The 13840-nt window shown below is 43.8% G+C and overlaps 1 protein-coding gene across 1 annotated transcript; it reads left to right on the top strand.

The window, feature by feature from the left end:
* The first annotated feature begins 520 nt into the window (after nt 1-520).
* LOC309506933 (uncharacterized protein) lies at nt 521-12667 on the top strand. Its single transcript, XM_082180976.1, has 2 exons — nt 521-1502; nt 12189-12667. Exons 1-2 carry the CDS (start codon nt 1339-1341, stop codon nt 12460-12462), a joined length of 438 nt encoding a protein of 145 aa, XP_082037102.1. The 5' UTR covers nt 521-1338; the 3' UTR covers nt 12463-12667.
* The last annotated feature ends 1173 nt before the right edge of the window (nt 12668-13840 follow it).

The following is a 13840-nucleotide window of genomic DNA, read 5'->3' as shown; positions in this document are numbered from 1 at the left end:
TCATTTTTCTATGTTGCTGCTTTATTAAATAACAGAAGTTATTTAATAAAATTGTGGCTTGTCATCAGTTTGAGACAGTTTTACTCTTCGTTTATTTGTAACTTTCATGAATTCACAGGCTGCAAAAATTATGCAATTACCAATTTTATGGAGGTGTGATAGAAAAGTGTTGTAACTAGTAGTGTAATTAATTACTGTTGGCCGAGAGTAATAAGTAAAGTACTAATATTATCTTTGAAAGGAGTAACTAGTAATGAGTAAATTATACATTGTTTGAGTAACGAGCCCAACACTGTTCTCATGACACAGTTTTAACTAAGCGTCTCTGGTTATGCATCTGGCCGCTGACAGTCGTGTTGTGAGTAAATCTGTTGTTCAAATCCTTCTCTCACTCTTGTTCAGTCAGTCTCTGTAGAGATTGATTTTGTTCATGTATTTCTATTGTATCAGCTTCATGCAGCTCACAGTACGTTTATATATGTGGTTATAATCGAGTTACAGTGGGTTTCTGCATAGTAAATATACATCACTCAATACTTGATCAAATCTTCACAGGATCTGAGCCTCTTCAGTTTGGGGTCACACTGGCCCCTTCATGGTCAAAAGTGACCAAAGCCTTAAAATGTAACTTCTTTTTTCTTCAGGGAAATCAATGTCATATTTTTTGTTCAATAATATTTTTTGATTATTATTTAGAATTTTGAGGGGATTTTATGATACAATGCATTTTTTTATAAAATGTTTGAACTATTTTGTCCATTAAAATTAATATAATTTTTTAAAATTATTTTTCAATAAATGCAATATTATGAAAGCCTTTAAAATAAATGTTTAAAGTGAGAATAGTGTCACTATAATAGAGAGAGAGAATGGGAGTCTTTTTTTTATTTTTTTTATTTTTTTTATTTATTTATGATTTATTGATTTTATTTCACAATCTGCATATTCTTAAAATCTGCTCTGATGCAGTCTTACCAGGTCATTTCTGTGTGTGTGTGTGTGTGTGTTTGAGAGAGAGAGAGAGAGAGAGAGAGAGAGAGAGAGAGAGAGAGAGAGAGAGAGAGAGAGAGAGAGAGAGAGAACGCAGGTTTATCTTCATATCAACTCAATATGTGCCAATTGCATGTACTTGAAATTAAAGGTTTAAGGAAATTAAGTTACTCAAAACTTTTATTGTATTTATTTTCCAAAAGATAGAAGCTATACAGAAATACTTATTTTACAAAATATTCAATTTAGGATTATATTTTCACTTTTATTCAATATTTCATAATCTCCTACACTGGACAATAAAGTGATAATTATGTGTGTCTCCACAGATTTTGTGACATTATCTACATGGAGAGAGAAGCTGCTGTAAAGTTTCTGCTGAATCTGTTTGTTTCAGCATCAGAGTTTGATGCAAATACAGAAGAAAATTACACTGAACTATTAACATCTGTGTTCAGCTACACATCTTTCCCCTGTCATGAGGATTATTATGAAGATCCTGCGTATCAGATGTATCAGTCTGATTTCCTGCTGGATCTGTGTTCACATGTGAAGGACTATGAGACTCAAACAGGCAGGAGTGTCCTTCCAGCATTACAGCCAGTTTATCAGTCAGTGTCTCCTGCAGTCTGGAGAATAAAGCTCTCAGAGAGAAAGAGCTCCATCCTCCTAGAAGTGCTGAAACTCCAAACAGAGAAGAAACCAGTAGAGCTGAGAGACTGGACAGATGAAGAGAGTGAAGTGAGGGGATTCCTCCAGTGTCTGCCCTACATCTCACAGCTCAGGTGAGAGTCTCATGGGGAACAGACCAACCATGCTTGATTATTGTATTCAGTGCTCACAATAAATTAATGAAATGAATGTAAAGTGTATGTTAGGAATACAATATATATGTGAACCAGAATTGAAAACACTAAGTTGCATAAACTTCTTAGACTAGTCTTACAAGTTAGTCATCTAATTATTTTATTCAAGACTGATCATAACTAATTTAAAAGAGTTACATAAAGAGGTATATTTATGTAATTTGAGTCTGAAAAGTAAGTCTGATTAGCCCTAACTAACTGCTAGTTGTTCACACTAGTTCTTGTGCAGTGTTGGGCAGTAACTAGTTACTAGTGATGCGTTACAGTAATATTACTTTATCTGGTAACTAGTGTAACTAATAACATTTATTTTTTTGTCACAATTGCTAATGATTTGAAATTCAAAAATCCAATCATCCCCATCAATATTCATAATGGTTGTTGTGTGTGTGCGCTCATGACTTCACCAGCGCAGCAAGCTGGCTTTGTCTGAAGATGGAGAAGCTCAGATCATATAGCGGCTGAAAATACAGCCTTTCTTTTCATTTTTCTATGTTGCTGCTTTATTAAATAACAGAAGTTATTTAACAAAATTGTGGCTTGTCATCAGTTTGAGACAGTTTTACTCTTCGTTTATTTGTAACTTTCATGGATTCACAGGCTGCAAAAATTATGCAATTACCAATTTTATGGAGGTGTGATAGAAAAGTGTTGTAACTAGTAGTGTAATTAATTACTGTTGGCCAGGAGTAATAAGTAAAGTACTAATATTATTTTTGAAAGGAGTAATTAGTAATGAGTAAATGATACATTGTTTGAGTAACGAGCCCAACACTGTTCTCATGACACAGCTTTAACTAAGCGTCTCTGGTTATGCATCTGGCCGCTGACAGTCGTGTTGTGAGTAAATCTGTTGTTCAAATCCTTCTCTCACTCTTGTTCAGTCAGAGATTGATTTTGTTCATGTATTTCTATTGTATCAGCTTCATGCAGCTCACAGTACGTTTATATATGTGGTTATAATCGAGTTACAGTGGGTTTCTGCATAGTAAATATACATCACACAATACATGATCAAATCTTCACAGGATCTGAGCCTCTTCAGTTTGGGGTCACACTGGCCCCTTCATGGTCAAAAGTGACCAAAGCCTTAAAATGTAACTTCTTTTTTTTCTTCAGGGAAATCAATGTAGTATTTTTTGTTCAATAATATTTTTTGATTATTATTTAGGATTTTGAAGGGATTTTATGATACAATGCATTTTTTATAAAATGTTTGATCTATTTTGTCCATTAAAATTAATATAATTATTTTTTTTTTTTTCAATAAATGCAATATTATGAAAGCCTTTAAAATACATTTTTAAAGTGAGAATAGTGTCACTATAATAGAGAGAGAGAATGGGAGTCTTTTTTATGTTATTTTTATTTATGATTTATTGATTTTATTTCACAATCCGCATATTCTTCAAATCTGAAGAGAGAGAGAGAGAGAACGCAGGTTTATCTTCATATCAACTCAATATGTGCCAATTGCATGTACTTGAAATTAAAGGTTTAAGGAAATTAAGTTACTCAAAACTTTTATTGTATTTATTTTCCAAAAGATAGAAGCTATACAGAAATACTTTATTTTACAAAATGTTCAATTTAGGATTATATTTTCACTTTTATTCAATATTTTATATTCTCCTACACTGGACTATAAAGTGATAGTTATGTGTGTCTCCACAGATTTTGGGACATTGACTACATGAAGAGAGAAGCTGCTGTAAAGTTTCTGCTGAATCTGTTTGTTTCAGCATCAGAGTTTGATGCAAATACAGAAGAAAATTACACTGAACTATTAACATCTGTGTGCAGCTACACATCTTTCCCCTTTGATGAGAATTATTGTTATACCTGGGATCAGTGTGATTTCCTGCTGGATCTGTGTTCACATGTGAAGGACTATGAGACTCAAACAGGCAGGAGTGTCCTTCCAGCATTACAGCCAGTTTATCAGTCAGCTCCTGCAGTCTGGAGAATAAAGCTCTCAGAGAGAAAGAGCTCCATCCTCCTAGAAGTGCTGAAACTCCAAACAGAGAAGAAACCAGTAGAGCTGAGAGACTGTACAGATGAAGAGAGTGAAGTGAGGGGATTCCTCCAGTGTCTGCCCTACATCTCACAGCTCAGGTGAGAGTCTCATGGGGAACAGACCAACCATGCTTGATTATCGTATTCAGTGCTCACAATAAATTAATGAAATGAATGTAAAGTGTATGTTAGGAATACAATATATATGTGAACCAGAATTGAAAACGTACTCGGTTACTAACGTAACCTCGGTTCTCTCTAGAGAGAGGAACGAGTACTGCGTAGAATACGCTAGGGGAAAATCCTTTTCCACGAGAATACTGAAGCCAAAAAAATTATCCTTTAATTTTGTATTAATGTAAAACGCGTTGCGCGCCTATTGGCTGGTCTGCTGGCAACTGCTTAAGCCTATCGAGCGAGACCTAGAGTGACGTCAGACCCAATGAGGGTGCTTTGCGCCCTCTGCGTCACGTCCCGCCGAGACGGGCGTGGCTTAGGTCTATAAATACCGCTCGCAGGCATTATTTCTCTGGTTTTTCATAGTCGAAGCAACCAGAGCGCGTGCAGGCACGGCAGGATACGCAGTACTCGTTCCTCTCTCTAGAGAGAACCGAGGTTACGTTAGTAACCGAGTACGTTCTCTTACGAGAGATACTCTCGTACTGCGTAGAATACGCTAGGGGAACCTACTGTAAAACGCCGTGCGTGCTGGGATCTGATACCATAGACTCAAGGGCGACAGCCCGGAGTTCATACAGTACATAATCACCCAGGGGACTCACAGGGAATCCTGGAAGAGAGGGGGGTTAGCCACTATCTTCCTTATAGCAGCATAGAGCAAGGATTGCAATACTCAATAGCTGCATAACTGACAGCGCCAGTTATGAGATTTTGGCCATACTAGACCGACAGTAGTCTGGCCTGTAGTGCGGGAACCTCTAGGTTGTAAAACCTTATAAATGTAGACGGAGAGGCCCAGCCTGCCGCCATACAAATATCGTGCAAGGCAATCCCACTTGACCATGCCCACGATGAAGCCATGCTTCTCGTGGAGTGCGCTTTGACACCCAGCGGGCACTGCATGCCCTTGGTTGTGTAAGCTAGCGCTATTGCGTCCACTACCCATCTGGATAGGGTCTGTTTCGACGCGGCTAGTCCCTTAGAACGCCCGCTGAACGAAACAAAGAGCTGCTCCGTCTGTCTGAAAACAGACGAGCGAGACACATAAGCTCTTAACGCCCTGACTGGGCAAAGGGAGCTTTCGTCCATATTTCCTTCAGTGACCGGCAGGGCAGACAGGGAAATGACCTGTGCTCTGAACGGTGTATTGAGGGATTTAGGAACATAACCGTGCTTAGGTTTGAGTATAACTCTAGAGTCATTCGGCCCAAATTCCATGCACGTCGCGCTTACTGAGAGCGCGTGTAAGTCCCCTATGCGCTTCACTGAAGCGAGAGCCAGAAGAAACGCCGTCTTGAAAGACAGGTGTTTAAGATCAATCTCCTGCAAGGGCTCAAATGGATGACCTTTCATGGCTTCCAGTACCGTAGAAAGGTCCCATATAGGGACTGTGGGAGGTCTGGGAGGATTCAGTCTCTTAGCTCCTTGAAGGAAGCGAATGACTAAATCGTTCCTTCCAATAGACTGGCCGAGCGTGGTCGAAGAGAACACTGCTATGGCCGCTACATAGACTTTGAGCGTGGAAGGGGACCTGCCCTTATCCAACAGCTCCTGTAGGAAGGAGAGAACCTCCGTCACACCGCAATGCAGGGGTGACACACCACGAGCTGTGCACCAGCTAGAGAACACTGACCATTTTGAGGCATAGAGACGTCGCGTAGACGGAGCTCTGGCCTGTGTGATAGTGTTTAACACTCCCTGTGGGAGGTCAGCGGGTACCCGTTGATGGCCCACACATGGAGGGACCACAGCTCTGGGTGAGGATGCCAAATCGAGCCGTTGGCTTGAGAGAGGAGATCCCTCCTCAGAGGCACTGGCCACGGGGTGGTGCTCGCTAACTGCATCACAATTGGGAACCAAGGTTGGCTCATCCAAAGTGGGGCTACAAGCAGCACTGAGCATCCTTCTCCCTGACCCGTTCTACCACCTGAGTCAGGAGGGAGACGGGGGGAAAAGCGTAGAGAGGACGGCGAGGCCACTCGTGGGTCAGTGCGTCCTTGCTCTTCGAGAAAAATTCTGGACAGTGAGCGTTTTCTTGAGACGCGAACAGGTCTACTTCCGCTCTGCCGAATTTCTTCCACAGCAGCTGGACTGTCTGTGGGTGCAAAGACCATTCTCCTGTCGGAACCTGGTTCCTGGACAGTCTGTCTGGTCCTATATTTAGGAGCCCTGGCACGTGCGCTGCTCTCAGCGAGAGCAGGTTGCTGCGGGCCCATATCAGGAGGCGCCTGGTTAGCCTGTACAGAGTCAGGGACCTGAGGCCGCCCTGGCGATTTATGTAGGACACCACTGAGACGTTGTCTGAACGTATTAGCACGTGGTGTCCCTTTATGAGGGGACAAAAGCGCGTGAGCGCTTTGCTCACTGCCAACATTTCGAGGCAGTTGATATGTAAGAGCTTCTCCTGCTTTGACCATTGGCCAAAAAGCGGTCTGCCCTCGAGCAGCGCTCCCCATCCTGAGGTGGATGCGTCCGTGGACACCACCATCACTCTCGAGGAAGTCCCCAGGCTTACACCTGATTGGTACCAGTCTTTTGCCTCCCAAGGTTTCAAAGCTGCAATGCATGCTTGATTGACCTTGACGCGAAGCCGACCGGAGGCCCACGCTGTGCGTGGTACTCTCTTTCTGAGCCAGAACTGCAGTGGGCGCATGCGCAGAAGAACGAGCCGGCTGCGCGCCGAATGTCCAGTGTGCGCTGAGATGACAGGCGTGCTGTCATTAGCAGCGAGTTCAGCTCTATTCCCAGAAAAGATATAATCTGTCTGGGGAAAAGCGAGCTCTTTTCCCAGTTCACTGCGAGACCGAGATTCTCGAGGTGATCGAGTAAAATGGTCCTGTGCTCTACGAGCTCTGAGTGAGATTGGGCTAGAATCAGCCAGTCGTCCAGATAGTTCAGCACTCGTATGCCCCGTAATCTGAGGGGTGCGAGCGCTGCGTCCATGCACTTCGTAAATGTACAGGGTGCCAGGGACAAGCCGAAAGGCAGGACTGTGTACTGATATGCCTGGCCCTCGAAGGCGAATCTCAAAAATCGCCTGTGACGTGACGCTATCTGTATTTGAAAATACGCGTCCTTTAGATCTATTGACACAAACCAGTCCCCCTGGCGGACGTGTGCGAGGATTTTTCTGGTTGTGAGCATCCTGAACTGGCGCTTCATAAGCGCTCTGTTCAGCTGCCGCAGATCTAGTATGGAGACCCCCGTCTTTTTTGGGCACCAGGAAGTATCTGCTGTAAAGCCCCCCTTCGCTTTGAGCTTGAGATAGGGGTTCTATAGCCCCTTTGCTCAACAGTTTCAAAATCTCGGCTCGAAGTAGATGAGCTACTTTCGATTCTACCGTGGTCTCGACGCGCGCCATGAAGCGGCGAGGGCGTCGGCGAAACTGCAGCGAATAGCCTTCTTTTATGATGTTCAGCACCCATCTCGAAACCCCGGGAAGCTTTTCCCACGCAGGTGCGCGAGTAGCTAGGGGCTGGATGCGAAGCACGCTCTGATCGGCTCACGATACAGCGGCTTTTGTGTGCTGTGACATAAGCGTCGCGCTCATGACATCTGAGGCAGGGAGCGCGCTGATAACAGCGGGCAGAATGCCCGCGCTCGACTCCTCCGCAGTGTTTAGCTGAGAGGAGGAGGGCTGGGCTAGTTTCATGTCTGTGTGTGGGCGTGGGCGCAGAGCAGCGGGCACATACACCACCTTTACAGCATTGCTCGCGTGAGCAGAGCATATGCATACTGGTCCTGTATTTACAGGGACCGTGAGACATGTGGGAAGTAGCGTTTGTGGGCACTGGGTAGTGGGCACTTTTGCTACATTTGAAGCGCAATCGATCTGAGTCGATTTTATGTGCGCGGGCCCTGTGTGAAGGGCTGTGCTTGTGTGTAGGAATGGGCACTGAGTAGTGGGCATTTTTTCTACACATGAAACACCGTCGGCCGTGGCCGGGACACCAGAAAATACACTCTTTAAGGGATTTATCTGGGTAGCCGTAAAAACGGCTTTTGTGTGCAGGCAAGCGGGTAATGGAACCGCCTTGTTGGCTGCTAAATACGCTGGACCAGTCACATTTCCTGGAACTGGACGAGCGGCAAGCTTTGGTGGAAGTCCGGCCGCAGCGGGACTTGGACACCGTCGCTTTCCTAGGCGTGCTAGGACGATTTCGGGGCCTCTGGCTTCAACGCAATCTTCTGCCGCTGGCCACGCGGGCCGGGGCGGCGGCCGGATGAGCGAGAGCGCGGTCTCGAGCTCTGGGTTTGGCGGCGTTGAGAAGAGGAGGCGGCGGGCGGAGGCTTAGGCTGTGAGCTCTGAGCAGACGGTTTCGCACGGCCTGCTGCAGAACCGGAGCGCTTCGGGAGGAAGTGCTTCATGGCCTGGGTCGCTTTCTGCACCTCAGCGAACCTATCGGCGAAATCTTTGACCGAGGTTCTGAAGAGGCCGGCAGGGGAAAGCGGCGCGTCGAGGAACGCGGTGCGTTCTGACTCAGTCATGTCAGAGAGCGTAAGCCACAGATGTCTCTCAGACACGGTGAGCGAGGCCATGCTCCGTCCAATGGCCTGTGCTGCTGACTTGGTGGCGCGAAGAGCGAAGTCTGTAGCGCTCCTCAAGTCCGGCACGCAGATTGCGTCAGGTCCTCTCTCGTCCAGCTGGCGGAGGAGATCGGCCTGGTATATCTGGAGCGTGGCCATGGTGTGCAACGCCGACGCGGCCTGCCCGGCGGTGGAGAAAGCGCGGCGGAGCAGGGCTGACGTCGTGCGGCAGGCTTTTGAGGGCAGCGCCATCTTAGCACGCCGTCCAGCAGAGGGCGGGCATAAGTGCGCTGCAATAGCCTCTTCGACCGGCGGTAGGGAGTGGTAGCCTCTGTTCTTTGCGTCGTCGACAGCGGAGAACGCCAAAGAGACAGAGGATCGTGTCCTGGCCGAAAAAGGGGAGCCCCAAGACTTAGCGACTTCTTCATGAAGCTCAGGAAGAAAAGGCGCTGGCTTGGATGCAGGTGAAACGCGCTCCCCAGGCAGGAAGTAGCCGTCCAGCCGGTTGTGAGCAGGCTGCTCAGGCGTAATCCACTCGAGGCCGAGGCTCGCCGTGGCCTGAGTGAGCACGCGCATGAGCTCCGCCTCAATGCTCGCTCTCTTTCCCGTAGAAGCACGGGCAGGGGGGGCGGGATCCTCAGAGCTCGCCCAATCCTCACTGCCTGATGCTATGAGAGAGCAGGAATCCCCCTCTCGTAGCAGCGCGTCGATCTCATCAGCGTCATCGACAGAAGCGGCGGCAGACTGCGGCCGCTGTCCGTCCGGAAGTGAAGCTGATGAAACCGGAGAAGCAGGCGGGCGCACCGGCGAGCTTTGACGGCTGAGAGAGGGCTCCGGGATTCGCTGAGCGCGGCGCTTTTTACGGCGCGGCACAACAGCAGGTGTGGGCGCAGTCTCGTTGAACAGTGCCAAGCGAGTCCTCAGAGTCGCTAATGGCAACAGCTCGCAGTGATGGCAGCCGCCATCAGCGAGCGCGAGAGCTGCATGTTCTTGACCCAGGCAGGAAGCGCAGATGACATGGCGGTCCCCGTCGCTGAGTGTGGCTTTGCACGAGCCACAAGCAGGCATCTTGAAAAAGACGCAGCTCTTTTAGACAGTGTGAGTCGCGCCGGCGAACACACACACACAGTGCAATAAAAGGATATGGGCGCTGGATAGCGCAGCAGGAAGGCGATGAAGGCGGCGCGGCCAGCAGCTTTGTCGACTCGTCCCGCTGAGGTGCTTCTTCAACAGCGCGGCTTCTTCTCGGATCCAGCGATGTGAGTTGCTTCGCTGAAGGATGAAAAATCAGAGAAATAATGCCTGCGAGCGGTATTTATAGACCTAAGCCACGCCCGTCTCGGCGGGACGTGACGCAGAGGGCGCGAAGCGCCCTCATTGGGTCTGACGTCACTCTAGGTCTCGCTCGATAGGCTTAAGCAGTTGCCAGCAGACCAGCCAATAGGCGCGCGAGCTGCCTCGCCTATGTCTGTATGCTGCCGCAACGCGTTTTACATTAATACAAAATTAAAGGATAATTTTTTTGGCTTCAGTATTCTCGTGGAAAAGGATTTTCCCCTAGCGTATTCTACGCAGTACGAGAGTATCTCTCGTAAGAGAACACTAAGTTGCATGAACTTCTTAGACTAGTCTTACAAGTTAGTCATCTAATTATTTTATTCAAGACTGATCATAACTGTTTTAAAAGAGTTACATAAAGAGGTATATTTGTGTAATTTGAATCTGAAAAGTAAGTCTGATTAGCCCTAACTAACTAACTGCTAGTTGTTCAGACTAGTTCTTGTGCAGTGTTGGGCAGTAACTAGTTACTAGTGATGCGTTACAGTAATATTACTTTCTCTGGTAACTAGTGTAACTAATATCATTTATTAATTTTTTTGTCACAATTGCTAATGATTTGAAATTCAAAAATCCAATCATCCCTATCAATATTCATAATGGTTGTTGTGTGTGTGCGCTCATGACTTCACCAGCGCAGCAAGCTGGCTTTGTCTGAAGATGGAGAAGCTCAGATCATATAGCGGCTGAAAATACAGCCTTTCTTTTCATTTTTCTATGTTGCTGCTTTATTAAATAACAGAAGTTATTTAATAAAATTGTGGCTTGTCATCAGTTTGAGACAGTTTTACTCTTCGTTTATTTGTAACTTTCATGGATTCACAGGCTGCAAAAATTATGCAATTACCAATTTTTTGAGGTGTGATAGAAAAGTGTTGTAACTAGTAGTGTAATTAATTACTGTTGGCCGGGAGTAATAAGTAAAGTACTAATATTATCTTTGAAAGGAGTAACTAGTAATGAGTAAATTATACATTGTTTGAGTAACGAGCCCAACACTGTTCTCATGACACAGCTTTAACTAAGCGTCTCTGGTTATGCATCTGGCCGCTGACAGTCGTGTTGTGAGTAAATCTGTTGTTCAAATCCTTCTCTCACTCTTGTTCAGTCAGTCTCTGTAGAGATTGATTTTGTTCATGTATTTCTATTGTATCAGCTTCATGCAGCTCACAGTACGTTTATATATGTGGTTATAATCGAGTTACAGGGGGTTTCTGCATAGTAAATAAACATCACACAATACATGATCAAATCTTCACAGGATCTGAGCCTCTTCAGTTTGGGGTCACACTGGCCCCAAACTGGTTTACATTTTATTCATGGTCAAAAGTGACCAAAGCCTTAAAATGTAACTTATTTTTTCTTCAGGGAAATCAATGTAATATTTTTTGTTCAATTATATTTTTTTGATTATTATTTAGAATTTTGAGGGGATTTTATGATACAATGCATTTTTTATAAAATGTTTGATCTATTTTGTCCATTAAAATTAAAAAAAAATTTTTTTTTTTTTTTTTCAATAAATGCAATATTAGGAAAGCCTTTAAAATACATTTTTAAAGTGAGAATAGTGTCACTATAATAGAGAAAGAGAATGGGAGTCTATTTTTTTATTTATTTTGATTTATGATTTATTGATTTTATTTCACAATCCGCATATTCTTAAAATCTGCTCTGATGCAGTCTTACCAGGTCATTTCTGTGTGTGTGTGTGTTTGAGAGAGAGAGAGAGAGAGAGAGAGAGAGAGAGAGAGAGAGAGAGAGAGAGAGAGAGAGAGAGAGAGAGAGAGAGAGAGAGAGAGAGAGAGAGAGAGAGAGAGAGAGAGAGAGAGAGAGAGAGAGAGAGAGAGAGAGAGAGAGAGAGAACGCAGGTTTATCTTCATAACTCAATATGTGCCAATTGCATGTACTTGAAATTAAAAGTTTAAGGAAATTAAGTTACTCAAAACTTTTATTGTATTTATTTTCCAAAAGATAGAAGCTATACAGAAATACTTATTTTACAAAATATTCAATTTAGGATTATATTTTCACTTTTATTCAATATTTCATAATCTCCTACACTGGACAATAAAGTGATAATTATGTGTGTCTCCACAGATTTTGGGACATTATCTACATGGAGAGCGAAGCTGCTGTAAAGTTTCTGCTGAATCTGTTTGTTTCAGCATCAGAGTTTGATGCAAATACAGAAGAAAATTACACTGAACTATTAACATCTGTGTGCAGCTACACATCTTTCCCCTGTCAAGAGGATTATTGTTATACCAGGTATCAGTGTGATTTCCTGCTGGATCTGTACTCGCATGTGAAGGACTATGAGACTCAAACAGGCAGGAGTGTCCTTCCAGCATTACAGCCAGTTTATCAGTCAGCTCCTGCAGTCTGGAGAATAAAGCTCTCAGAGAGAAAGAGCTCCATCCTCCTAGAAGTGCTGAAACTCCAAACAGAGAAGAAACCAGTAGAGCTGATAGACTGGACAGATGAAGAGAGTGAAGTGAGGGGATTCCTCCAGTGTCTGCCCTACATCTCACAGCTCAGGTGAGAGTCTTATCTGGAAAATTACATTCATAGTTTGATTCAGTTTATTTTAATGTTGTCATGTAAATGACAAATAAATAATATTGTTAAATTTGATTAATTTGAAATACATTTATGTCAGATCCATTAGTGATGTAAGCTTAATTTCTATTTTAATGTAGCTGAAGATTTTAGCTATAAGACTGTAAGACAGATCTGTTGTTTTGATACTGTCTGAAATTGATATATTTGATATTGTTTTGATAGTGTCTGTCCTACATCTCACAGCTGAGGTCTAGATACTTTATATTTACAATTAATTTTTATATTTGACAAAATCAGTCAATGAAGCCATTATGAGTAATTCTGTCTTTGTAACGATGCAAATACAAGTTCTACAAGTGAAATAGTTTTACAGATGCAAATTTGTTTTGACTGGTTTACATTTTATCGTTCCCAGTTAAGAGTGTGGCAACAATCAATCGTACTATACTTGACAATGTGATAGGAAAAAAAAGTAATCCATTTTTTACTTTGAATCAATATTCATCAGACCAGCTATTCTCACTTTATGTTACTCTGACTCTGAAAGAATCTGGACTACTATGTAGTCCGTCTCTAATGTTGCTCAGATATAATATTGCCCGGGGGGGGGGGGGTTATTGGGTGTGTGGAGATGGTCGTGTGTTAGTTTGTGTGTGTGTGGGTGTATATAAGGAGAAATGCAGGGTTGTTGTTGTTTGGCTGGGAATATGGAAGCAGGATCACCTAGAAGGGTTACAGAAAAAAATAAAAATAAAAAATTGATTGCTTGGCTGACTGAATAAACAAACTGCCTGGGCACCCATGCATAGCCACATTGCCGCCCGGCCCCCGCACAATGTATACCATGGTGAGACGGCAGAGGGAGGGCCCCGCGCGCCACTTTTTATTTCTGATGTACTCCAAGCTCTTGCACTACTTCTGTTATGAAGGACGAATGAACTTGCAATGGTCTGTCATGTCCACTGTAGACAGCTGATGCTGTGTGACCAATAATGGTCACGTCCAGTTTAAACACAGTATTACAGCGGTCAGTTGGTCAGATTCTGGTGTGCTGATATTTGTGTGCAGACCAACTTACCCTTCCTTCAAACACATTCTCTGACATTACATCCACTGCATGTGCCGCTGTCAAACCCATAAATGACATATCACTTAACAATTAGTTATAGTCATGTGCCCCAACAAGTAAAGTCATAACATAATGATACATTTGCAAATCATTAGTTAATGATTAATTAAAGCAGACAACTGGAAGTTGAAGTACATAGCTTTGACCATTTAACGCATTAATTTCCTTTTAATTGTTATTATTTAATTGAATTAATGCATTATAACACAATTAATTAATAACAATTCAC

The sequence above is a fragment of the Leuciscus leuciscus genome, assembly GCF_965113295.1.
Source record: "Leuciscus leuciscus genome assembly, chromosome: 9".
In the NCBI taxonomy this organism is placed as follows: domain Eukaryota; kingdom Metazoa; phylum Chordata; class Actinopteri; order Cypriniformes; family Leuciscidae; genus Leuciscus; species Leuciscus leuciscus.
The sequence above is the reverse complement of the archived record's forward strand: the minus strand, read 5'-3'. Positions and strand labels throughout refer to the sequence as shown.

Excerpts from the sequence above, each read along its gene's own strand:
- LOC309506933 (XM_082180976.1), top strand. The coding sequence starts at position 1,339 with ATGGAGAGAGAAGCTGCTGTAAAGTTTCTGCTGAATCTGTTTGTTTCA. Across the intron at positions 1,503-12,188 it reads GAAGATCCTGCGTATCAGAT|GTATCAGTGTGATTTCCTGC; the intron begins GTATCAGTCTGA and ends TTGTTATACCAG.